General features: G+C 35.8%; 2 protein-coding genes across 2 annotated transcripts; one reads left to right on the top strand and one right to left on the bottom strand.

Moving 5' to 3' along the window:
* Window positions 1–343: 343 nt before the first annotated feature.
* LOC149559170 (copper transport protein ATX1-like) lies at window positions 344–9,182 on the bottom strand. Its single transcript, XM_089833086.1, has 3 exons — window positions 9,122–9,182; window positions 1,022–1,097; window positions 344–672 (listed from the first exon to the last, which is right to left on the bottom strand). The coding sequence occupies exons 1-3, from the start codon at window positions 9,128–9,130 to the stop codon at window positions 524–526; spliced, it is 234 nt and encodes a 77-aa protein (XP_089689212.1). The 5' UTR covers window positions 9,131–9,182; the 3' UTR covers window positions 344–523.
* A 4,243-nt stretch (window positions 9,183–13,425) lies between these two features.
* Window positions 13,426–14,100, top strand: LOC149559169 (uncharacterized). The gene has a single exon (XM_089831277.1). The coding sequence runs from the start codon at window positions 13,426–13,428 to the stop codon at window positions 14,098–14,100; it is 675 nt and encodes a 224-aa protein (XP_089687403.1).
* The last annotated feature ends 13,577 nt before the right edge of the window (window positions 14,101–27,677 follow it).

Raw genomic sequence — 27,677 nt, 5'->3', positions numbered from 1 at the left:
CAATCAATCATTTTCTAAAGAAAATCCCAATCCATGTTGATTATATAGGTGAGATTTGGAATAGCCTACAACTTGGACAAAATTTAACTCAACAAAGTAAACTTTCTTAATTACGATAGCTGTCAAATTTAAAACCCCTCAACACATCACCTATGCTTTTGGGTCTAATTCTGTATAATTTCCTATAAAGAATCGTTAATTAAAATGTACAAGTATTACCCAAATTTCAAGACATTTTTAGTAAATACATATAAATCATTTTTAGTAAATACATGTAAAATCATACAAAAAGACCAATTATCATAAACAGCTTAACTAGAATCAGCTTTGAAAACCCTGGGTATAGTCTTAAAGGAATCTATCTTTTATACTGAAGTTGCAGAATATATAAGTTCTGCAAATTTCAATTACAGACAAGGTTACCAAATTCATTACCATCTTAGAAGTGCCACAAGATGAATAGCGGGGAATACTTTCTAATATAACATACTAAACCTTCAAAATGAAGCTATCTATCATTAATTTATTCCTTCTGAGTTTCCTGAGCTTCAGCTGGCCAGAAGCTTGTTGCTTTACCAGTCTTCGAGACAGTTTGTAGAACTGCATCAGGCTTCACGTTTCCTTTCACTGTCACTTTCTGGTCTTTCAAGCTCACGTCAAATGATTCAACCCCTAAAATTAATAGCAAATATTATTAACAGAATATCATAGTGAAGAAAAATTTCTTTATGATATATTATCAGTTGGACTATAGCTGCAGTTAAATATTTCAATATGCTACTAATAAGAGTAATCAACTAAGCAGAGATCTCCAATGCTAAGAAAGCATACAAGGTGTACGGTCAGTATTTCCTGTGTCAGGAGGCACCAAACTGTGCTATTGTTATTTTAGGGAAGACATACCCTGATCCCGACAGGTTGGAAGAAAGAAATTGACCTTTTTAATGTGATTTGGTCCCAAAAGTTGAACTGTAGACTTATGGGCAAAAATGCATATTGACTAAGAGTGTCTTGGCAATACCTTCCATTTTGGTGAGTACCCTCTTTACAGCTCCAACACAACCTTCACAGGACATACCAACCTTCAATACCACTGTCTGCATTACAACAATGTTATCTTCAGGGATTACGGCATAAAATTAAAAAATATGAATACAAGAGTTTATACTCAAATTAGGCCTCTTCAAATTTTTACATGGAGACCTCTATACATTCTATACCAGGTAAATAGCGATAAAAATGCATAAGAATATCAGCCACAGCTGCAAATAACTCAACCGGAATTATGAAATTGAATCTATGTGAGAATAAAGGATAAGCCTTCCACAAAAAACTCGTTATTTAAGAACTTTATCATAACTAACAAGAAAAGGGCATTTAAGGTAAAGAATGCACAAGCCCTTCAACGGAAAGCTCGTATGTAAGGATTTTATTTTGTACTCGATCACAAACAAGGCATTGAAGTTGCAGTGCACTTGACAGTAGCAGTATAACGCAGAGGCAAATCCTCTTAATGTTAAGTCTGGGGCCTTGATTGAAGCACTCAACTTCTATTTTTAAGAACTTCGTAGTTGTGCAGAACCCTACCAAGGTGTAAGACATATAAGTAAAAATGCTACAGCGACTTCACCCACTTTGAATTCTATTCCAGATCAGTTTCTCTCCTCCATTCTCATTTTGTCAAAAAATACCAACATATAGAAAATGATTGTTTGATATAATAACGATTGCTTTCCAGACCTGAACCTGAGGATAACATTTTTTACAATAGGAGGATAGGTCATCTTTTTTCAACATCAACCCTCCCGCTCATTCCCCTGCAAACTCTAATGATTTAAATCATGCAACTGTAGCAGCAGGGAATGTATCGAATCTGGTGTTTGTTATTTGTTAGGTTTAGCAGTTGATGTGCCCGTTGTGTATCCCTCTATGGCTGATTTCAAAGCTAAGGTGCCTGGCAAACAGAGGTTGGCAGATCCGATTGATGATGGCAGAGGAAACTTGGGCACGAATGAGGAAGCCAAGCAAAGGATAAGCATCCATTTTAGGATACGATTCCACATGGAGGATGTTGTGGGTATTGGATTAAGACGTGTTATGTAAGGAGAAGTTTCCAAAGAAAGTTTAGCCATTAAGAATAATAAATCCATGGATTTCTAAATCTTGGAGCTCTAAAGTCAAAAGATCAATTGAATTTTTCTCAGTGGTCGAGGCCTTGTAGATTTCATGCTTCTGTGTCAATTGATGGAAACTATATCTTAATATTTTAAGAAAAGGACCTTGATACCCGGACAAGATTGGTTTCCTGGTTAAGCCTCAGTTCCCAGGTTAAATCAATGACACACATTTTCAGTCATGCCAGTGTGTGCAAGGCTACCTTATCTTCCCTCATAGTTCAAGATCCTAGCTTGCTTTCAAGGAGATAACAGTTTGGGGAAAAACAATTAAATTGAATCCAGAACCAAATGGTTCAACTATGCGAACAGTCTAGATGGAACTAGATGTATCCAAGGCTTCCCATTGCGATATGACCTTAAGTTAAGGATAGAATATTGGGATCTAGAAGCAAAGTGCTAGATAATGAGAACATCCATTTTTGTTGCAGAAAGGTTTTCAGGTTGGGTAAAACTTACATTGCATCAGAATGTAAAGCAGCAAAACAAATCTCTAGAAAACAAGCTAAGTGATCATCAGGTGTATGCTTTCCAATCTATCTTCAAATGTGTAGCTTCACCTTCGCCAAGAGGTCCAGACTCTACAACAGATGCATTTAAAGTGTACCCAAAAGTGCAGCTCCCTCACATCAAAGCCTTCCCAAGTGCATATGGTATCACATCCCCCCTTGAAACTTAGGTTTTCTAATGCTGCGAAATCCCTCCTTGTTATGGCTGAGGAATAGTGAAAGGTTGCTCTGCTGAAGGAGTAGGGAAGGCAGTTGTGCAAGGACTAAGAGAATGACAGATTTAGGCACAACAATGGCCGCAACAAATGTGTCTGCCAAGCAAAAAGAAATAAGTTTGGGCAAGGGTATGGGTAAATCTGTGGCTGTTGTGAGCAAGTTGGAGAAAAAGAAGATAGAAATATTGTGCCGGTTGGCATCAAGCCTGAAGGTTATAAACTTAAAAGTGGGTGAGAAGCATTTAATTTTGAAGATTCCAACCCCATTTATGGCCTGCATTTTACCTTCCAAAGAGGACTTGGTATAGGCCACATTCAGTATTTACTTCATTCGATCAGTCTCCTTATTCCCCTGCATTTTTTGACTATGAGGTTGAGGGCAAAGATTAAGGCTGGAAAGGAGTTTATGACAAAGGCTGTCAAAAAGCAATCTCAAGGGCATATGTTATTGAGATCTCATACGGCTGTCAAAAAGCAATCTCAAGGGCATATGTTATTGAGATCTCATACATGTATAGTAAGTCTTAAGAAAAAGGTTACTGTTTTGCATACCATGTCCTGCAAAAGGTATTGGTAATTCAGGCAGCTGTTGTATCTGTTCTTGTTGTATTCAGTTGTGGTTGGAATACAGTCCATCCATATAACCTTAAAAATTAATCTGAAAAAAAAATATGGAAGCTTTCCATTCTTTCTATATGCACAATGATAAAACCATAAGAAAAATAAATAGTTCTTGTTTTACATGACAAAACTGCAAAGGAGATGGTACCATAAACCATTCACAGAAATGGCAATGCATAGTGCATTTCTCAACCATGACGATAACAAAATATACACATATAATAGATTAAAAATTAGGGGAAAATTGCATCTATTGTAACATATGATTTGGGTGCATATCTCAAATCATATTCAAGTTTCAACTCTCTGTTGAAGCTTCATTGCATTAACAGCCCATCAGATCTCCAAGACATATCATACTGAATTAGTAACTCCTACTAGGGATCTAAAGGAGAGGCTGCAGATCCTATCTTGAATGCATGTATGGTTTCATGCAAGATACTCCGCATATCTGGAGAGAGTTAAAAATATTGACTCCAAAAAATTGGAACAGCCAATTTTTCAAAGCACACTTTGTGGGGGTGTTGAAGGCATAGACCTAGAGCTTAGTTGTTCACCCAGAGACTTTTGAATCTATTTTCCCCAAGTGGCTACCCTTCCAATAAAATTTTTATTATATCTCAGAAAACTATAACGTGGCAATCAACTCTAGACTCGTGAGGTTAGCGATAAATTTTATTTGGTATGGCACTCATATAAAGATAACTATATAAAATTATTGAGTAGTTCCCACAGAGAAACCTTAGTAGGCCCCCTTCCACAGAACTACTGCCTGACCATCATTATCGATGCTCTCATAAGTCAATCCTCCTGCGTGTAATGCCTAAATAAATCTTAACCAGAAACAAGACACCTTCCACGTGATAAGTAGCACATTCTTGCATAACCAAGCTCTTCTAATCCCCAAAAATAAAATAACAAAATATACAAAAACAACACAACCAGAGATACAACACATCCATAATATATATAACTGCCCTCTTTATAAGTCAAAAATAAAATTATCTTTGAACAATGAAAAGCTTAGCAGCATCCACAATAGCCTTTCTTTTTGAAACATATGAAGATACAACCATTGAGGAATTTAACAAACTGATAGAAACCATAAATCAGGAACGAATTGTTTACCTGAGAAAATGCATCAATTAGGCCATGCAAAAACTAAATTCAAATTACTTGAAGTGGTCACAATAATTTGTTTCCTTCATTTTTTAATTATAACTTCAGCTGTAGCATGTTGTCCCACATACTTTGAACCCGGAAAACACTAAATTTGTGAACAATAAATATGAGTAAAATATGACACACACAAGATCTGATAATTTTCCTGGGAGGTAGTAACTTGAGTTTCTATTCAATCCAGATCCAGAATATTCTCACTTTTCGTAAATCTGAAATGCATTAAAAACAGCATTTTCTCCTCAATACGTCCTTTGAGAGCTACTCAGAGTTTCTGGGAGGTTCTCTAGCTGAATCATCCAAAAGGTTCTCCCCATCATTTTACACCACTGTCTCATAACAAAGGGAAAAGAGTTAAACTTTATCATATTGAAACCTAGTCCATTTCTTCGCATTACTAGCAGTCCCAATTGGATCTTATGAAAATCCCAGGCCATTGGAAAGAATCAAATTATGGGAACTTACGTGCAGATTTTCAACCCTGGTATCTATGTCACGCAAGTGTACACAATTTCCATTTTGACATGATGAAAAACAAGATCATGGGACTAAAGATGATAGAAATATACAAGAACAGAAATTAGTAACTGTACTGCATCTGAATAAAGAGCAACGGGTTTTAGGTGAAATAAGAACATGACAAAAAAGGGGGGGCAGCTGTAGCAGTTTGGATTTGCATTTTGTTATCTTCATGAAATGTACTTCAATTATAAGTGTCTGATTTTTCCTACTCCATATAATTAGTTAAGTTGATTAAACATAGAAAATTGTGCACCATACCATCTTTAGTGGCATGTTACGATTGAGCTGAGGACTTTAAAGATCCTGTCTATCGTAGGATGCATATTTAAGTGGTAGCTTGTTTCATTAATTAGTATAATCAGCATGAAGATGATCCTGTAGTGTTTTCTTCAGACTATGGACTCAGATTCACACTATTTTAGCCTAATGCCTAATATAATGTTTCAGTTTTTCATGCCAAGAATCTATAAAAAACAAACTTTCTGTCTGTCTGAAAATTTAAATATACACGTTGCTAAAATTGAAATGGATGAAACTTCGGATGTTGCACTGTTTATTCAACAAGGCAACCCAAGGGATATCCCACGTGGTAAATTAAAGCTTTCATAGTTAAAATTAGAAAGGCATCTTAAAAAGAACGACCAGGGCAAGGATCCACAAAGCGCACACATATTATTTTGCAATCTTACTACTCAAGAGAAGATTGATAACATCAAAACCTAACTTGGACTGTAATAGTTTTCTTATAGGACAAAACTTTTGATGCATAGAGTTGTACTTGTCAACCAAAGCTTTTTGACACAGTTTCCATGAAAGTAGAGTCTTAAGCACAAATTCCACAAGGAGGAAAGAAAATTTTAATACTGAATGAGTCCCATAAGGAATACACTGCCCATTAAGTTCAAATGCTTGTAATTGAGCAACATGCACAAGAGGAAAGGCAGATACAACAACCCAAGGTACAATAACCATAACTGAAGCAGTTTAAAGTTGGAACAAACAGACCATTGTTCAAAGTGGGAGAATACAAGCTTTACCAGGTTACCAGCTTCTCTGATGTCTCCAGAAAACATTTTTGGATATGGGTTAGAGATTGCAAGGGCAATGGTATGCTGGCAGCTGTACAAAGGGATGCTTATTATTTTATTGAATCTGAGACACTATTCCTTACGAGGTAAAGATGGGTTTCTAAGATTTTATGAAGGAAGGCTTTGATGTACTAGTGAACTTGTAGCTTTAAGGAAAGTTCATGTAGACAAAAGGTAACAAGAGATTCCTCAAAAGGTTTCTGATGCCCGGCATTATATACCATATGATTCAGTGAATCCTGTTGGATACTGCAGAAATGGGATTCCAAGTGTTTTATAATATAGGTATATGACACTTAAATCACTAATAGACAATTTGAGCTATTTTTTTGCACGATAAGGAACCATTAGATTGGCACATAAGGACAGCAATAGCATCACTTGCTATTACAGTCTTAAAATTTCTTGAATGATAAAGCCAACTGTCTTGCAATAAAACAACGTTTGAAACTCCAATAACTTGATGAAAGCTTACATCCAAAACAAACAGATTCATGACCGGCTAAACAAAAACATGGAAGAGAAGAACCATGTTTCTTTATATGTGATGGAGATTTACAGATATTAAGCACCATAACAATTCATGATGAGATAAATCAATAATAAATTCGAGGCAGCAAAGTACAAATCTTATTGCTTAAGCATATTACTTCTCCAGAAATCATAGAAATTTTTTAGAAATGGTTTGCCTAAGGCTTCAAAAATGCTCTCTTGTAAGAACTTTTTATTGACCATTTGCTGTGGCCACAATGCACATTCAAGAGGAAAATGCTACTGGCCCCCTGATTTCGATGTTCCAAGGACTCTTAGGAGCATCCTATATAGATATCTTCTCTTTCTCAATCCACTGCTTCTCATGACAAAGTGGGAAAGAGCTGAAAAGCAGAGGTTCCTAAAAACAGATATGTCAGAGCATGGCGATGTTAGAATAAAATGATGCATTTACAAGCTTTTCCTGATTGAAGACCAAAGGATGAAATAAACCTTGCCAGAGGAATGCAAAATGAGTCAGTTGAGGCTAATCATGCTCAGGAAGGCTGTGATGAAGAGTATAGGGAGAGAAATTATGAAATATGATATTCCACTAGGATATGGCTTCATGCAAGGTTTGAATTGAAGCCCCATCCAGAAAATTTGAGCAGTCGTTTTTTTTAAAAAGGTTTATCAGGGTTCATCAGATGCAGGGCTAGAATTTGACCATTGTCATATCTAGACAAGTGTTTTTTGATCTATTTCTGTCAAATGGACATTGGAAACCCTTTGTTGATACAACATTTTTGTACTGTCTCCCTTTCTAATTCAAGAAGTGGCAGACAGAATTTATTAAAAAAATATTGTGAAGCAAAAGGCTTTCATAAAAAATACTAGAGCTCCCCCTACGGCCCACACCCCTTCATCTGGAAAATATTTGTAAACTACATTTTGATTGGGTTGTGAGGTACAATATAGTGAAAACTTGCAACATCAGAGAAAAATTTAGCATGGGGCGACATTATTTCAACTTTCAACAACGGAGTCACCCAAAAACGTTGAGCTGTGTCCACAAAAGCCCCCTCTACGGTGCTTCTGCCTAACCATTATGATTAAGTAATCTCATTATGTCCAACATCCCTATGTGTAACATAAAAAACCATAACCAGAGACGAGGCAATTTCCATATGAAAATGCATATCCATACAACGCTAAGGTCATCCAATCCCCAATAACCAAAAAGTAAAATGTGCAAGGTACAAACCACAACACAAAATACAACTCAACCATGATATTAAAGAGTGACCCTTTTCGTTAAGCAAAATATTTTTGGTTCTCTAGGAAACGTAGAATGCACAATAGCCTTTCATTTAGCACTCGCATATGGTAGAATACACAATATCCTTTTATTTGACATTCGGGTATTGTAGGATACGCAATAGCCTTAATAGCCTTCAGTTTGACATTCAAGTATGTAGACGCAATCCAAATGAGGTGAAAATCCTGACAATCTAATGGAACCCTCAATTTTTATTATCCGACAAATTAAAACAAATAAAAAAATCTGAATTGTAGAAGCTGATAACACGGAACAGTGCAGACAAGACAACTTAGCAACAAAAAATTCTTCCTTCAATTCAAACTTACAACATATACTATTGCATTTGCCTTACAAAACTTCAAAACCATAACGAAACTATTACAGCCCAGGGCCATACTATTGAAAAGTGCAAGATGTATCAACAAGTTCTGACCCTTGATATCTGAAATGCACAAGCAAACACAAAAGTCTTATAAAGAGGAAAATAAATGACTGCTCTAAGGGCTAATCAGATTTCTTGGAAGGCTCCATAGCTGAATCATCCAGAAGGTCCTCGCGATCTTTCTTGCCCCAGTCTCCATATACGAGGGCAAACTGTTCATAAAAAAAAATTAAAGAAACAATGGTACTTGGAACTGTGTCACATTGAAAACTACGTCACCGTTTCCATTATCACAATCGTAACTGGTCTTTTGAAACAAAACAGACCGATAAAACTCTAATTTCTTCAATTGGGTATCTCAAAAAAACCATTTCAAATCATGTTTTGCATATATTGAATTACGCGAATAGGCAAACATAGCTGCTGCTGTTCTGCTGCTGTTCAAACAGTCAAAGCAGCCAACACAATTGTAGTTGACATAAGAACACCCAAAAATCAAAACTTAGATACTTGAATTCATTAAGAATTGGGGTTCGAAAACAATTTACTTCTAGATCTCAAGTCTGTTATTCAAACCCAAAAACATTACTCAAAATGAAAAATAAAGTTTTGGAAAGCTACCACAAAACAGATTCATACCTCAGCCATTGGAACTATGAAAAAATTTCAGCCGAATTGTGCTTTGCAGATCTGGATGGATTCACACAATTGAGACGACCCCTCTATTTATGTAGATTCAAATCAATTTTTTTTATCTCGTTATCTTCCCAGAAGATTCTTAAGGTTACACTCTTGAGGCGTGTTGAATGACGACATGATCTATATTTCAGTCAGGGTAGGTAGATCGTGCCACACGGTTAAGTCTATTCCAAGGAAATGCCAACGATGCATTTTGGGAGTCCTAATAAATCTAGAATACAAAATTTATATTTTTAAAAGGGTTTTTCACATGGAACAGAGCTTTGTTTCTTAATTTTATTAATATATTAAAAATTTTGACTAAAATTTTTTTATCGTTTTAATAATAGAAATTATAATTCAGAATTTTTTTCATTTCTTTAATATTTGAATTTTTTTATTTTTTTTTATGTTGTGATTATTTGTGATGATTGTTTCTTGAAGAAGAGTTCATGTTTTTAATATAGAACTAGTACAAGTTAGGTGTTGAATATGGTTATAGGAGTTATAGGTATAGTGTAGTACAACTCTTTCTTAAAATACACAAGAACATAAGAGTACAAGTTGAAGTACAAATATTATTATTATTTTTAATTAATATTCAACAATCTTTATATGATTTGTTGATGATCAAAGCTTCTAATATAAGATATGTACTACTCAAAGCTAAAGATAAAGGATAAAAGAATGAATCTCATATTTTAAAACAAGAATAATTTAAAAGAAGAAAACCAACCTTTTAATTATATTTTATTGGTAAATTATTCATGTGATACTTATGAAATTGATTTAAAATATTTATTTATTGAATATATCAATCTTCAAATTGAATGGTTGGTCTCATTCACAATTAAATATATAAATTATATGTGTAAACATATAACATGTTTCAATAATTTAAATGTAATTTTTTAATATTTTCTAATATTTTTCTCTTTAAATTTGTATATTAACTATATGTAAATATTAATTTCTTATAATAATTTTTTTTATTTTGTTGATAGGTAAAAGGTCAATGGTCATATAATAATACAAAGGACTTCCATATGAAAATAGTCGCACATCGAAAACGCTTAGTTGCTTGTTTTTGAAGAAGGCAATTGTTCATAATTCCTTCTCAACTTCTAGTCCAGATCTTTTTCTTTTGTTGTTGTCTTTAAGAGCTCAAACCGTTGACCAAGATCAATTGTTAATATTGTCATCAAAAAGTGATAAACTTGAGACTAAAGTTAACTGGATATTGGATTATTATCCTTCATCTATTCCTACATTTGCTAATTCATTAGCTATGTGATTTCCTTTGTGGTAAATATGATTGATTTTAATCTTCTCAAAAGACTTGCATAGAAAGAGAGCTTCATATAACATCGAGTCTAGTTTCCAATTGCTAAGGGATCCTTTTCTTAAGGCATTATATCTCTAAATACTTGCATTGAAGGGACTTACCAAGTGCAGACCTTCAGTTAGAGCTTTTACTTTTGCCCAATTATTGGTTTGATTACCAATTGCCTTTGATATATTTGTAATTTCTCTACCTTCTGAGTTATGAATGGTACATCTAATGTCGGCCTTATTGGGTTTGCCTCTCAAGGCTCCATCGAAACTTAGCTTAAACCAACTGAAACAATCCCTTTTCCTGGGCCTTAGCTAACAACTAGCATATCATCGAAATACAGTTACTACTTCGCATTCATGACAAGGCAGTTATAATAGTTATTTTACATTTTCATGTGAAAGAGATTAATGGTTATAATAAATGTAACTAAAATATCATAACTAACAATTGAGGAGAATAATCAAATAAAACTAAATTGAGGATTTTGAGATTGCAATACCCTAAATTCCAAAACCAAAATTCACCTAAGGAAACATCTCTAAATCATGGGTTAGTCCACATTTACTACTTAGGGCACAAAGGTTACACAACTATTTCATAATAACCAATACCGTTGAAGGGAAACAAAACCATTGTAACATCCCTTTTCCCATTTCTAATTATAAGTAAATAAAAGATATGTTTATAGTCATATTCTTATGAATGAAGGACAGTTATTACAACCATCAAGTAAGCCTATCCAATACAAGCAATTACATTTAATGATCAATTTGTAAAATCAACTAATTTCACTAAATTCATAATACATTTAAAAGGAACTGATTTCTAAGTATTTAAAGGAATAACTAATTAAACAATGTTAACCATCTAACATTTCTTCACTTTAGAATACAAATATCATAAAAGTAAAATACTTGTTACCAAAAGATATTTGAATGTAGATTGCATCTCTGGCTTGTGCAATCCTTAACATCTAGTGGAGAGGAGAAGCATTCTCAGGGGCTTAACCTACCAACTGTAGACCCTTAAATATCCCCACACAATCTCAACTAAGCAATGCCCTCCCTACCCAAAACTAGGCTTAGGACCACCACTTTCCAACCATTGAATAACTCAGTGTTAGAGTATCGGCCCACCACTCCACTAGACAACGAGACCTATACTAGACTACCATGAGCTGACTTAGTTGATCTAGTTTGATTGCATTTTCAATACTTGTTTAATAGTTACTAATTTCATTATCTTTATCATGCAGGTTTAGCATGCTATATAGTGGTTACCAGTTCACTCCTTTCATCTTGACCTTACTAGTCATTCATGATTAATCAATGGGTGAAGATCCAAGCATTGTGTTATCACGACCATTTACGTTCTACCTAATCTAAGCTTATGGCTTAACAAAAGACTAATGTTACTTGTAAATTAATTACTAGTTCTTCTAGTTGAGAGTGTTATTCCTTATCTCAAGGACATATGAACAATACCCTAATATAAGATTGCACTAGATGGATTTCTTTTTGAAGGAAGTTGTGCTATCCTGATATGATCTCAATATTCTAATAAAAAGAATCAGTATTCAAATAATGGAATCAAGATTATAATATAGATTCAATATTTTGATATAAAATGCATACCTTGTTATGGATCAATATTCTGATGTTAATTCAATGATCTTGGATGCTTAAGCTAATGCACAATCTTCATGAAGAAAATAAAAGATACTTTTTTCTTTAGAGATTTCCTCTCTTTCTATTGAAGAGTGTCAAATTCTTTTATCAAATGGAAATTAGTGCATGACATGAATATAATCATCGCATCGTAATTGTGCAATCAGATTCCTTGCACTTGCAAACACTAAACTCCCAATAGTAGAGACTCACGACCCTTGTGGACAATGAATTCTCTTATAGTTAACAATGTTTCTTGTTCAAATAAATAGGGGAATGGTAGTTATGGTTAAACAACTATGGTATGATATCAAAATATGATCCTTTTAATAGATAGAAGTTGGGAATATAGAGAGAGCTTATATGGTTATGGAAAGCTTATATCACAAAGTAAAATACGATTGAAATGTTTGTCATCAATGGAGCTATCATGGATGTAGATTGAATGCAAAAGGAAGAGTTATCGTGGTTAGAAATGATAGTATATTTTGAGCCTCCAAAACTTGGTGATTGTTATGGTCTTTCCTCTCTTTCATCCAAAGATAATAAACTCATTGTATCCATAAACTACCTCAAGCTTTGATAAAGAAGAACAAGAAAGGTGGCAATGAAGGAGTTATAAAAGGAAACAAAGAGCCATCAAACATGTGACGTATATTTAAATATAATAAAGGTCACCAAAATGACATAAAGTCCAAAGAAATAACTAGTAAGGTGGTAGCTCAAGGCAAAAGTAAATAAGACCTTGGCCAAGGATGAAAGAAACAATAATATTATCTTAATATATATAACATCATGGTATCTAAAATACCTATATATGTATGTATGTATATATGTGTACATGTGTAAACCCTAACCATATAATTCTTACATATGTAGACACCTAAATCTAATTATAGATAATGAGACAGGGATGGCGCGCGCATGGCGAATCGCAATGGCTAGGGCCTGTGTGCCCTAGGCCTGGTGTTTGGGTATTCTGTTGTGCAGGTGTTCATGCGAAATCTGGTTGGCAAGGAGTGGGTTCAGCAGGCTGCATCGGGAGTGTGTGGAGAGGCGGGGGCTTTTGAGCGCTCGGGCAGAGTTGGGGCTAGCTGGGGCTAGTCAAAGTTTGCACCGTCTTCATTCGAGGGTAGGCAGTGTGGAGTCAATAGCAGGGTGTGGGTTTTTGTTGTTAATATTATCGATTGGTGATTAGATCTCAGTATTTGCTCATGGGGCAACCAGAGGTCCCATCTCAAATATTATCTAACGATTTGGTGATGGTTGATTCCTCTCTTTTGATGCGGGGAGAGGCTGAAGGCAAGGGTAACAATCTTTCATCTGGGATGAATGCTTCATCATCAAAGGATTTTTTCCATATCAAGAAGATGAATGGATGTTTGGAGCGATTTGATAATCGACCAGTGTTAATTATTCAACCAGAGCAGATTTCAGAGGATGTGGAGTATTGGGGCAAGCATGCACTCATATGTAAGTTTTTGGGTCTCGGGCTTTCTCTTCCTATGTTGGAATCGTGGGCGCATCGAATATGGAACTCGGAAGGGGATATGAAAATTCTTCTGATGGCCAACAACTATTTTATGGTTATTTTCTCAAGTATGTCAAACAGGAACAAGGTTTTTGAGGGAAGCCCATACTTCTTTAACCAGGTTGGACTTTTCATCAAACCCTGGCACATTGGATTTAACTCCACTGAGGAGATCCCGTCTTGGGTCCCTGTGTGGGTTCGGCTTCCTCGGTTGCCTCTGGAATTTTGGAGAGAGGATATCCTTCACTCAATATCACTTCTGCTAGGGAAATCGGTTGGGTCGGCCACACTAACCCAAGATCGAAAGGTAATTTTATATGCACGAATTTGTGTGGAAGTTGATCTGAATAATCCGCTGCCTGATTCTATGGAAATTTATTTGGGCCCTTCTTCATGGATTCAATAGTTGGACTACGAGACTTTACCCTTAAGATGCAAGATTTGTCGTGAGTATGGGCACTTATAGCTCAAATGCCCTCGGAATAAATTTTCTCAATCATTTATGGTCACTATGCCAACTCCTAAGGAAGACAAGGGGAAGGCCCATATGCCAAAAGGTCCCTTTGTGGATAAGGAGGGTTTTATCCCAGTGAAGCTAAGTAATAAAGGAAAGGGGCAGAAGAGAACTTGGACGGATAGACAAAGTGATGGCACTTTTAATAGGTTTAATGTTCTAGAGAATTTGGTACAAGAGGAAGGAATACCTGTTGAGATATCCTCGGGTGATGGTTCCTTTTTGGAACCCCAGCTACAGGAGGATGGGATTCTAGTCCAGGTTTCTAAGAAAGAACAAGTCCAACCAGTTGGATTAGATGGATTGGTTCAGGAGATAAGTTGTGATATTCCTAGTGGATCACATCCCTATGACGCTCCAAATATCATAGCTACTCACCATCCTAGCAAGAAAGGGGTGCTTGACAATACAAAAGGCTCTAAAGTTGCTTCCACTTTAGGCTTACAACAGAAGCCTTTTAAAAAGGGGACCTTAGAGAAGTTTGCTAAGAGTGGAAGGAAGACGGATCAAGAGAAGGTTAAGATGATGGGCGAGACTTTGGTTGAGGTAGGGTTAGTGATGCCCATTGACTCCCACTTCTCATAGTCTTCTAAATGATTATTCTTTCTTGGAATGTGAGGGGGTTGAACAGCATCCCTAGACAAAAGGTTGTTCGTAGATTGATAGAGTCTCATTCTCCAGATGTTATTTTCATTCAGGAAACTAAGCTTTCAGTTGATGAATTGGAATCTAAACCTAAAAGCTTCTGGACAGCAAATTAATGAAGGTAAATCATCTATTTATTTCTTTAATACCCCTCAGTTGATTTAGTTCAGGATTGCTAGATTTCTTAGGTTTCAAGTTGGATCCCTCCCTTTGCTCTATCTTGGAGTACCTTTAGCTTTGGGGACTCAACAGAAAGAATATTGGCAAGGTCTTTTGGACAAATTTCATAGTAGAGTGAGTCACTGGACTCATAGGTGGCTCTCTTCTGCTGGAAGGGTTATCCTTCTCAAGACTGTGATTCAGGCTCTTCCTATTTGCAGTTGTTTAGTGCAAACTCCTCCCATTGGAGTTATGAAAGATTTTGATGCTTTGTCACAACAATTCCTTTGGTCAGGCAATCTCCTATCCTCTAAATGGAGCTTAGTCAACTGGGACACTGTTTGCTTGCCTAAGTTTGCTAGGGGACTAGGCCTTAAATTTATGGCTCTCGATGTCAAGGCTCTTGCAGAAAAGTTATACTAGAGGTGGTGCAAGAATCAAGATCGGGATTGGGCCAAGATTCTAACCCATTAGTATTTCCCGGGAGTGGAGTTTCAAGATATTCCTAGACTAGAGCTTGATGGTAAGGGGTCCTTTATTTGGGACACCTTGAAAAGGGGTGCTCCTCTTATCAAGGAAGGCCTTTTCTGGATATGTAATGAGGGGTCAAGTGTGTTATTCTGGCAGGACTCTTGGGATGGCCACCCTCCTATTCTCTCCAACTACCCCCACCTTCAAACTCTATATCAAGTTTTTTCTACTGCAGGATGGACCACAGTAGCTCACTTCAAGATTGTTAAGAGGTATGGATCAATGGAGGTGGCTAGTTGGAAGGATCCATAGGTTTGGCCCTTGGGGGACTCCTCGAAGATTTAGGCTGAACTGGCAAATCTTCTCTCTACTAGGCTATGTAGCTCTTCTAAAGACAAAGATATCCTGGCTTGGGGTCCTTGCCCTAAAGGAAAGTTCAGTGTGGCCCAGGGATATGCTCGGTTGGATAGTCAATGTAATGAAGTTCAGGAGGTTCCTTGGTGGAGGAAGGTTTGGAATAAATCCTCTTGGCCGAAATGTAATTTTTTTCTTTGGTTGGTTGCTCAAAAAAAGTGTCTTACTTGGGATAATCTCCAGCGAAGAGGGTTTCAGGGACCCTCTTTCTATCCCCTATATAGGTTGGATGGGGAAGATGTCTCTCATGTTTTCTTCTTATGTCCTCTCGAGAGAGAGAGATCTGGCATAAGTGGTGGGAGGCGTGGTGTCATAGATGTATTCATGTCGAATCTCTTATTGAATTTTGGGATAGCCTTGGCAGACCCCCTATGAAAACTTCATTCCTTCAGGTGGCCTGGGCTATTGGACCTTCTTTCATTCTTTGGAATCTTTGGCTGGAGTGTAACCATTGAATTTTATGTAACTCAAGCTTGGGAGTCACTAAAATATGGTAGTTGATCTTAAGCAGGCTTCAAGAGACTATCTCTGTTAAATGTGATATGACGGAGCCGATGGATCCTAGTGATTTCAGTATTGTTAGGAACTTGGGATTAGTGGACAAAGGATTGGGAACTATTAGCAGTAAGAGATCTCAACCACTAAAGAGGAAGGTTTGTAGAGTGGGGAGATGGAGTCCTCCACCAAATGTAGTCCTAAAGATTAACACTGATGGCTCCTCTCGTGGGAACCCTGGACAGGCTGGAGTGGGGGGGATTGGGAGAGATACATATGGCAATGTTATTTTCATATTCTTTGTTCACAAAGGAGTTCAATCCAATAACTTGATGGAGGCATTGGCCATTAAGGTGGCTATGGAGCAGGCTTGTTCTCTTGGATGGAGGAGAATGGTGTGTGAGTCAGACTCTTAGATCATTATGGATATGATAAATACCTAGAGAGTGGATGACTCTAACTGGAAAATTGCCTCTCTTGTTAGAGAGATTCTTCACTTGAGTAGCTTTGTGGATGGGATCTCCTTCTGTCATATTCCTAGGGAATGGAATGGAGTGGTTGATGTCTTGGCAAAATGGGCATCAGAGAGGGGTGTTGGTTGGGATATTTCTGATAGGGATGATCTTCCTGTTGATTATGGTGGGACCTTCAAGAAATTAGTGGAAAAGGATAAAACTTAATTGGTGTTGGGTTGGTGTTTTGGTTGTTTGGGCCTGAGGCCTTTGTAATATGGCTTTAATTGAATAAATTTTTACCCCTTTTTCCAAAAAAAAAAAATCTGACTACATCAATAAGTAATCATATTTAGTCATCTCCTAGGACATTATTGATTAAATATTTACTATTTAATTAATTAATCATCATCCCCTAGTTAATTAATTAATTAAATTAACTATAGTCCAATTGATAAAATCAAATGATCACCCAAAATCAATTTATCAATTAAATCCCAATTCCTCTATTAAATTGGGTAAATCATCAAATCTATTCAATTTAATTGCATAGTCCCATTTATTGAATAAAACATTTAATAAAATATCTAAAATCCAAAAAGCCTTCCTAAACCCTATCCTAACCCCTAATCCAACCCATTCACCCATACTAACCTCACTTAGTCTCCTAACTAACCCATCCCATCAAAGCTAAATCACTTACCCCCTAACCCCCCTTTCTAAGCTAATCCTAATCCCCCTCCTAAACATGTGACAACTTTAAACATGGGTTAAGACTTGATAACCCTAGAAAAAGTCAACAAACTCAACCACACCTCTCACATCCTCAAAATATCTCTTACACCTCCCTTAATGACTCTGACAAAGCATTTATGGAGCCCTTATCTCTCGAGCCTCCTTTGTTGACCATCCACCGTACCTTCCCTTCACCCAATCACCCTCTAACAAGTGTCACCTCCCCATTGGTGCTAAACAAGCAGAATCCTTATGCTCCCTTTTGAGTGCATCCTGACCCTTCCTCACCATCTCATCATCTTGACATATTGGCCCTCCATTCCTCCAACCCTTGGCCTATATATTGAACCTCCTCCCTTCACAAATCATCCACCTTTTTATGCAATGTTATAATGTTATTTTGAGAGTTTAGAAACTACCAAAATACCATTATAATGCTAAAATACCTTCATGACTCCCTTGTTGAAACCCTCACACATGCACACACTTGGTAAAAAAACCCATCCGTTGGAAGCTTGAGCACAACATGAGCATACATCCCCTCTCATCAGGGACATAGCTTCGTCATCATGAGAAGAATTTAAGGAGTTTACCATTGTTGGTCTACTTTCCTCCATATGGTTTTCTTTGGTCCTATCTTAAGTGTTAGCTTGTTTAGTATAGTTAAAACTTTCATTTAATAGTTAGTTTTCAATTTGCACTACTAAAACTAGGTGATACAACATATACATCAAATATCAAGTATTTGTACACACACACACATATAATTAGTTTACGTATATACACATATACATGTATGTACATGTATAGATATTTAGGTATCATGGTGTCGATATGTTAGGACATGTTTTAAACACTAGGAGGGTCCAACCAAGATAACACAATTATTAAAGTACCAACTTGTTCATAGTTCATTTATGATTAGTGATTTCTTTATATATATATATATATATATATATATATATATATATATATATATATATATATATATATATATATATATATATATATATATATATATATATATATATATATATATATATATATATATAAATATATAATTTATCTGATTAGTTCATGGTCATCCATTGTTCCCTCTTTCTTGTGTAGCCATTTTCCTTGGCCATAGGGTTTCATGACCTGTACCTATTTGCTCAATCACTACAACATTTCAGATCAAATTGCAACGATAATTTACAATGGTGGTGTAATTTGTGGTGATTTTCATTTTTTTTGCAATTATCCCCAACATCATCACAATACTGACATTGGCATTGTAATTGCAATACCCCCATGAGTATAAACAAAAAAATGACATAAATCATTTCCCATTTGTTTTGATTGTGGAGAGTTGCGCATGAAAGAGGATGGAGAGCTCTGAATGAGGGTGAAGAGCCCTAAACATTGTCATGCCCTTGTAATCAGTGTATTTCATTATCGTCCCCTTGTGATCTTTAATTTCATTATTGTTCCCTTGCTCATTGATTTCATTGTCCTGATGTGCCCTTGTGATCTTTGTGCCCTTGCTCTGTAATTTCGTTGTTATGTCATGCCCTTGTGATCTGTGTGCCCTTTCTTTGTGATTTTCTTCAAGGGCTATGTAAATGTTTTTTTCTTTTTCCTTCTAAACATGTATCTCTTTATATTTCCTTCTAAACATGTATATCTTATAGATCTTTTTAAAGGTGCTTATTAAATCTTAGCACAACAAAGAATTTGATCCAACTACATACATATTCCAAAATTCAAAAAATAAAACAATAACACTCATTGAACCCATGCTAAGTGACTTACCTCAAGATCTTGCACAAAAAATAATGCATACTAGGAAAAATGGATAGAGTTTGTAAGAAATAGAGTCTGTTGAATAATATTTTCTTCATCTAAATACAATTTGCATATTTTTCAAATCAAACCCTTGCCTCTTCTTGTCTTTTTCTTCTCTGTGACAAGTTTTCTACATGCAGGTATTCTTGGCCTTCATGGATTTGATTTGCATATTTGCTCAAATCCTACATGGTATCAGAGCCAGATCTATTGTAGCTTGTTCGGTATTTGGAGAAAAAGGGTGAACAAGAGTTTGGCGGATCAGATCTGGTGTTTTTTTAGATATTTTGTGAGAAAATAGGGGGCTCATCAATTTTTGGAGCAATTTGAGGCAAACAGATGTCATGGATGGATAAGGCGTCAAAACTCCCATTTCCATATAAAGTTTGTTCGTTTTGGACAACATTGACCCAAGAAGCAATTTTTTTGCTCGACAGGGCCATATGGCCCCTAGCACGTAGTTTGCGGTGGAAAAATTAAAAGAATTGCAAAAAAATTATTTTCACATGATTTTAAGCACGACGGTTAGAAAACTGCAGCAGAACTGCTTGTGGTTACCGTTGCGGTCACCGCTAGTAGTCTGCCCAACGACCTACAATGGCCCTGTCGCAACCCCGCCACACCTTTGCCCACCCTCTGCCTATCTGCTACTCCATTGGCTATGTGGGGGTGGTGTGAATTTTTTGTTTTTTTATTTTTTATTAAAAAAATTATATATTTTTTACATTTTTAGAGGCTCTGCGAGTTTTTTTTTCGTAACTTGAGCATACAAACATATTTTTTCAATCTGAAATATGCGTTGGAAAGCTGGTTCTAAGATGAAGACATTAGTTAGGTATTTTTCAGTTTTGATCTAGTTTGGTTTCTTGTTTTGGCATTCAAAGCCAGATGTTCTATTTTGCACTCTAGGAGGCATATCTTGAGCATCTGATCTCCGATTTGGGACTTCTTTATATCATTGGAAAGTTATTTCTGCGCTCTTTTAAGTGATACTAGTTGTTGCTCTAGATTCTACAATAGGCACATTCTATTCAGTCTTCTGTGTTTTTGGATTCTGGTGGATATCCTGGTTGTTTCAGGTTTGGGGATCAATTTTTTTGCTTCAGATGATTTGTCATGACTTGTACTATCTTTTGTATCAGTCTTATGTCTTTTCTAATCATTGTTGATATCATTTGTAAGCATCTTTATGCAAACACGCTGATATAAAGTGCCACTCTTGCATTTCAGGTTCATGAATGTTGTTTTGAGACAGTTGTACTCACACTATTTTATAAAGTGCCATGGGGGGGGGGGGGGATAGTTGTATGCTGGTTTTGTGCCCTCTTCCTTTTCAGCCCCATGATGTGTTGGTGACACATGCCTTTATAGGTGTTTGTACCTCTTTCTCTCGTTGTTCTTGGTTCTTTCTGCATAGGTTTTTTGGCCCACTTTTTCAGTTGCCTATCACCTCACCCCATCTGCATTAAGGGGGGTTTATTCTATTGTTTCTAATGCTTCCTTGGTTTGATGGTTCGATATTGTGATCTATGTATTCAGTATTTGATCTTATATACCAGGTGATTGCAGTGTTTGGCTACCTATGCATTTTGCGGAGATGGATCATCTACCATATAGACACTCTTGGTTCATGCCTTCTATTTCCATGGAGGTTCTACAGATCAAAAATTTCTTTTTGATAGAGTTTGTGACTTCTTCATGCTTCAATGATGCTCTTCATGATCTTCTCTTTGTTCCTATCTTCTGGAACATTCTTTGCTATCTCTTTTTGGAGTAGAGCTTTTCCCATTTGGTTTTCTCTATTTCTCCGTTTCATAGATATTTTGTTGTGATTGGGTACCTCATCAAGCCTTGTTGTTGGGACCCATTTTTCTACTTTCATAGTTGTTCTAGGTTAGCTTACCTCTTGAGCTTTGCTTAAGGGGGGGTGTTAGAGTAATTATTTGTTTACACTTATTAATTAAATCACTTTGATTTAATTAAATAAGTTGTCTATTACTCTTGTTTTCTTAAGCTATCTCTTAGGTGCATATAATTAAATTTTATATTAATTATGATGTGCAACCTAGTTTTTTTAGGCTTTAGGTTACCCTTTTTGGGTTTTGATATCCTTTTATAAGGATTGATCTCTTTGTAATTCTTAATCCGTTGAATAGTTGTTTCTTCATTTGAATACAATTTGCATGTTTTTCATATCAAACCCTTGCCTCTTCTTGTCTTTTTCTTCTCTCTGATAGGTTTTCTACATGTAGGTATTCTTGGGCTTCATGGATTTGATTTGCATATTTGCTCAAATCCTACAGATCCCAAGTATCTACTATTGCTATCAATTTGGGCATCACTATATGATCCAAAATGTTATGAAGTATTGAAGTTGATAGTAACTTATCCCATGTCTCCAAAAAATGTAGCATAGGTTCAGGGTCCCTTGACTCCCAGGAATTTGCAGCAGCTATTCGCACCGCTAAAAGAATACCTTGAGTTAAGAGCTAAGTGTAAGGAGTTGAAGAAGCAAGTTATGCTTCTGTGTAAATGCCATAATCATGAGGCTCATTCCCTTACAAAAGCCTCTACCACAATGACATTGCCTCTAAACCATGAAAAGGATATTGAAGTGGTTCCCAACCTTGAAACACTCTTATAAGCAGTGGATACTTGGGATCATCATAGGGAGACTATGCCAATACTTGAAACACTCTTATAAGAAAATGTAGATGCTATACATGACAAATTACACAACTTGTAATCCTCTTAATATTTGGACTATAAATTCTCAAAGACACTTGCAAGTTATTCCAATGTCATAGTACCTACTATAACACTTTCCTGGATTCTATCCAATGGCTCCCATAATATCCTCTATGTTGTTTGGTTATTGTTTCTATCGTGTAGTCTCTTTCTAAAGCCGCTCCTTCTCCTTCTCTCTTGTGCCTTAAACTTTGACTATAAAACTTTTGAATATTTGCCTCTACCATATCTAAAATCAACTTCACATTATGTTGTAACTCTGGCATAGGTGTTTGATCATCAATAGCTTTCATTTCAGCATTCAAGTTTTCAAGATAAGTCAACACCTTCACTTGCAAACCTCTCATGTCAAGAACTTCCTATACTATTTCAAAACCATGTTCTTGCTTTTGAGCTAATAGTTCTTCAGGTGCATTTTCTTGTAAAACATAAATTTTGTTGAACAATTGTAAACTCTTAGAAAGTGCATTGTTGTTTTCGTGTATGTATGTATATATGTATCTATGTATGTATGTATATATGTATGTATATATATGTGTATATATATGTATGTATGTTTGTATGTATATACATATGTATATGTATCTATGTGTATATATACATACATACACACATATATCTATGTGTCTATGTATGTATGTATATATATGGAGAGATCTTGTGGATTATGGATTATAAGCAAAGAAAAAAGAAAACACGACATTAATCATTCCCTATTTGTTTTGATTGATTGAAGAGAGTTGTGTGTGAAAGAGGGTGGATAGCTCTAAATGAGGGTGGAGAGCTCTAAACGTTGGTGGAGATTAGTGGAGATCTAAAAAAAAATTGTTGTTCCCTTGTAATCACTACATTTCATTATTATGGCGTGCCCTTGTGATCTTTGTGCCCTTGCTCTATGATTTTCTTCAAGGGGAGAATAGGTACCTATGTAAATGTTCTTTTTTTCCCTTCTAAACATGTATCTCTTTATGCATATGTATGTGTATATATGCATACAGACACACACATGTGTGTGTCTCTATGTATGTATGTATGTATGTATAGAGAAGCTTCTCTTTATGTATATGTATGTGTATATATACATTCATACACACACATGTGTGTGTCTATGTATGTATGTATGTATGTATACAAAGAGATCTTTTTTAAGGTTCTTATTAAATCTTAGCACAACAGAAAAATTTATCCAACTACATACATATTCCATAATCCAAATAATAAATAATAAAACTCACTCAACCCATGCTAAGTGACTTACCTCAAAATCCTGCACACAAATAATATAGACTAGGAAAAATGGGCAAAGTTCACAAGAAATTTTACAAAAACATATCATAGCAGATATTTTTAGAAAGAAACAAGCCATAACCCATTTAAATAGGTCTAGTTGCTGATTAGCTAGGTTGACTAAAATATTTTGTAAAACTATCACTAGATTAGGTACAATAAAATAAACAATCAGTTGTTCCCAGCTAGTAGGATCAAATACAATTTTTCAAGGTAATAAAATTGCATATGTAGATGCATCACTTGCATGCTAGACATGAAGTGCATTCCCCAACTTATAATGGATGGTTGGATATATAGGCTCCATAATGGTGTAGAGGTAAGGGTGGTGGGATTCAAAACCAAGTTAATCCCACTTAAACCTATAAGGGAAGTACAATGTTCCCCAAACCCTCTACAAAGAAAAAGGTACACAAACAACTCCAACACCTCTCCAATGATTAGGATGGGTGTCTTAGTCCAAATCAAGGTGGATTAAAAAGGTTTCAACTCATTCTTGATCCTCAAGTAACATCTAATACCAAAATCCCTCAAATTGTCATAGAGGCCTAACTAATTTCCTAGAAGCCCTGCAGTGACACAAAAGTGAAATTTCCTCTCAAACTTTCCAAAAAACTCCCCAAAAAATAGTGGATTCAAATACCCATCTACCCCTACTCTCACAAATCAGAAGGGTTCCATGTGTTCCTTTGGACCATATCTTGTTGTTATCATACTGTGCCTCAAAAATGCATGAAAAGAGGGCAATTTAACAAAGGAACTACAAGTTTCTTTTATTCCCAAGACACCAAACTTTGGGTAGTCTCTCCTAATGTTGTAAATGTTCCAAATCCAAAAGGAATTAGTCCCAAAACTTCTATAACCCCAAAAGCCCCAAATTAGTCTCCTACAAACCCTCAAAAGTAGGGTTTTCTAAATCTTTGTCTTCCAAGCACCTTTAGACTCAATTGAAGGTTGTTTCACCTTGTCTCCATAGCCATGAATTTAGTGCCTTTTACTTCACAAACTCCAATGATGATCACCAATCATTAGAACTTCTCGTCAAAAAATTGTTAGATATGATTTGTACACATTGTTACAAGATCATTCCATGAGAATTAGACTCCAACATTCATGGAATGGTTAACATTTCAAGTATAAACTCAAACTTGTTAATGAAAATAATGAAACCCTTAAAGCAATGACAACAAACTTGAAAGGAATGAACTTCAAAAATCTCAGTGCATCAGGAGTTGATCAAACAATATGAAAAAAGGCTTGTGAGATCATAATATTACAAGAAATCAATGATAGAGAAGCCACCATACACCAAATGCTTCAAAAATGAAGTTTTTACTGGCTCTCTTTACATAGTTTGTACAATTGATCAATCCCAATATTGCTCTCTCTATACAATGCTTCAAACTTGACTTAATAGCATCCCTTACAACTATCCCAACTGATTTGGATCAGTTTCAATGCCTAGTTATGCCTAAAACTCATTAAATCTAATTTCCCCCAAAATGGAATTAACAGCTCAGATTCAAATATTTGAATTTCCTAACTTACAATTGATTGAATAAAACAATTAATTAACCCAACAAACTTTCTTATTAGGTCCTTGTTGTCACATAAGTACCCTTACTTGAAGTTTGACCTAAAGGAAACCTTTTGAAATATGAAAACAATCTCCAAGCTATGGGACTTGAACTGTAAGATTGATTCTTTGGAGAAGGCCAACTTCCTCACTATCAGGATGCACCTAACTCCTTCTTTGAAGGAAAAGGGAGAAAGAAATGCATGAAATCAAACCACCTAGTCTAATCTAGATGAGTGATACACCAAATAGTATGTTTAGTCTTATCTCTGCCTAGTACTAGACAATTCATCAATATGATCCCAAAGTACATAGATTCAATCTTTTCTTTAACTCAACAATCACACATAGATCAAAAACCAATGGAATGTTATAAGGAAGGAACTTAACTTTATATCATTCAAAGGCAAAATAGATACAAAATACAACTTGAAGAATGAAATAAATACATTAATAGAAGGCAAGAAGGTTTTGCACATGTATTAATGGAAGAAAGATGTACAACAAAGAAATATATTCACTCAAGGGCAAAGGAAATTACAATAGTAGAGTATACAATATAGCTGCTATATAATTAGAGAAGACTAGCCTTTGAAAGAGTTACAAAAATTTCCTTTATAGCTAAGGCATAACTAAGAAAACTTCCACTAAAAACCTAAAATTCAACCACTATCTTCAAGTTGCAGAGAACAATAACTACTGATCGAAGGAAGATTTGATGGGATGCACATCCCAACATTGAAAATAATTGATCTTTTACATGCAACTTAGGCTTTGAAGAGACAAAAATGATGGTCATAACTGCTTTGACCAGTAGATGGATAACCATGGTAGTGGTAGAATAAAATTTGTATTTATCAAGCATCAAGAACACCTATTTGATCGTCTGTGACCACCATTTTCCTTAATCTCTCAAACTACTTCCAAGACATTTATTTCTCTTTTGTGGTTTCACTCAGTGTATCCAATTTCATACAAGTTTCTTACCGCCTTACTCCACCTAAAAATTGGATCCCCATCATTGTTGTGTAGATTGAGCATTAATGTTCACCCTTCTAGCTATGTTTTCTCACACTCCAACTCTGTAATTTGAGCCTTAAACTCAAAGTTTCACCTCAATGGAACATCAACACAACTTACTCAGCTTTTCATTCTATGTACTTTTCTCAAATTTCATCAGCCAAGGGCTTTTTTTCATTTTCTAGCTTAGAAAAGTGAAAAAGCATGGACTAGTGGCCTTAAGTAATCCATTGGGCTATAGAGTCACAAAAAATGAGCCCTACCCTACAACAAAAAATTGTAACCTCTACAACTATTAGAAACCTCAAAATCCTACTATTTCATAGAGAAATAGCCTATGTTGGTGTACTTATTGAAAACTAAGAAACTACTCTATCATGTACATAAACCCTTAACCTTCCCTATAAGCAAGGCTTAAGGTAAATTCCATTGACTAAAATTAGCAAAATATCACCATCAAGCCTAGATAACTGAAAGACATTGGCCTCTTTATAGTCGTTGATAACATATGGGCCACTCCACATAGTATCAAACTTGGAGTGTCTTCCTAGTTTAGCTATGTCTACATCCCACTTGAGAACAAGGTCTCCCTCCTTGAAAATCCTAGCTTTAGCTTTCCTATCAAAACTCCTTTTGACCTGTTGTTGATGTGTCTCAAGTGTATGCATAGCTCGTTGTCTTTTTTCTTCTAATTCAATCAATTTTGCCATCCTAACTATTATGGCATTATCTTCAATTAGCTCCAATTCATGAGCTAATTCAAGAGAGGAAACTCTAGTGAAATAGGAAGCATTGCTTGCCTTCCATATACTAGCATGAAGGGTGAGTTCCCAATTTCTCTCTTAGGTGTAATCCTATCAACCCAAAGAGTTGTTCTTAACTTTGAATGCCAATGCCTCTAATTGTCTTTAATTTACTTTTTGATAATCATGATTAGGTTCTTGTTGGAAGACTTAGCTAAGCCATTTCCCTGAGGATAATAATTTGAGGAAGTGTTCAAATAGATACCATGGTCAACTCCTTAAGAACAAATGTGAGTCCCAAAAAGGACTTGACATTATCTGATATAATTGTTGAAGGGACACCAAACCTAGTAACAATTCCATCAAGGAATTCCACAATTGAAGTCTCTGTGGCTTCCTTCAAAGCTACTGCTTTATCCACCTTGTAAAGTAGTCTATTATAGCTAAGATCCTATTAGTTCATGTTTTTCAAAGTCATCATTTTTGCTCATTTCTTTTCGTTTACTCTTGTCTTTGGCAGTATAGTTTGAATCATTGATTCTATCAATTTGTCAAACCCAAAAATGAAGTTGTGTTTGTTTTCTTATATTTATTCGACTTCATTTTGACCATATCCCCCCACCTTTTTCAAGCTAATTTTTTGACCAAGTCCCCCCTTTATAACCAACTTGGACCAAATGTGTTTTTATTTCAAATCATCATTTTGTTGCAGTTCGGAAGGTGCCTTGGTATAATGAACAAGTTCCTTGTACCCCTTGAACCTTTTGTACCAAGTTCAAAGGGCACTAAGTCACATTGAACCTCTTGTACCAAAGGAACTAGTGCACGGGTTCAATACTTCTTGCATTTCATCAAAACAACTTTCCTTAGAGGACCCACTTGACATGTTGCACGACC

This window comes from Cupressus sempervirens, chromosome 5 (assembly GCF_028749045.1).
Source record: "Cupressus sempervirens isolate cs-2001-9-10 chromosome 5, ASM2874904v1, whole genome shotgun sequence".
In the NCBI taxonomy this organism is placed as follows: Eukaryota; Viridiplantae; Streptophyta; class Pinopsida; order Cupressales; family Cupressaceae; genus Cupressus; species Cupressus sempervirens.
The sequence above is the reverse complement of the archived record's forward strand: the minus strand, read 5'-3'. Positions and strand labels throughout refer to the sequence as shown.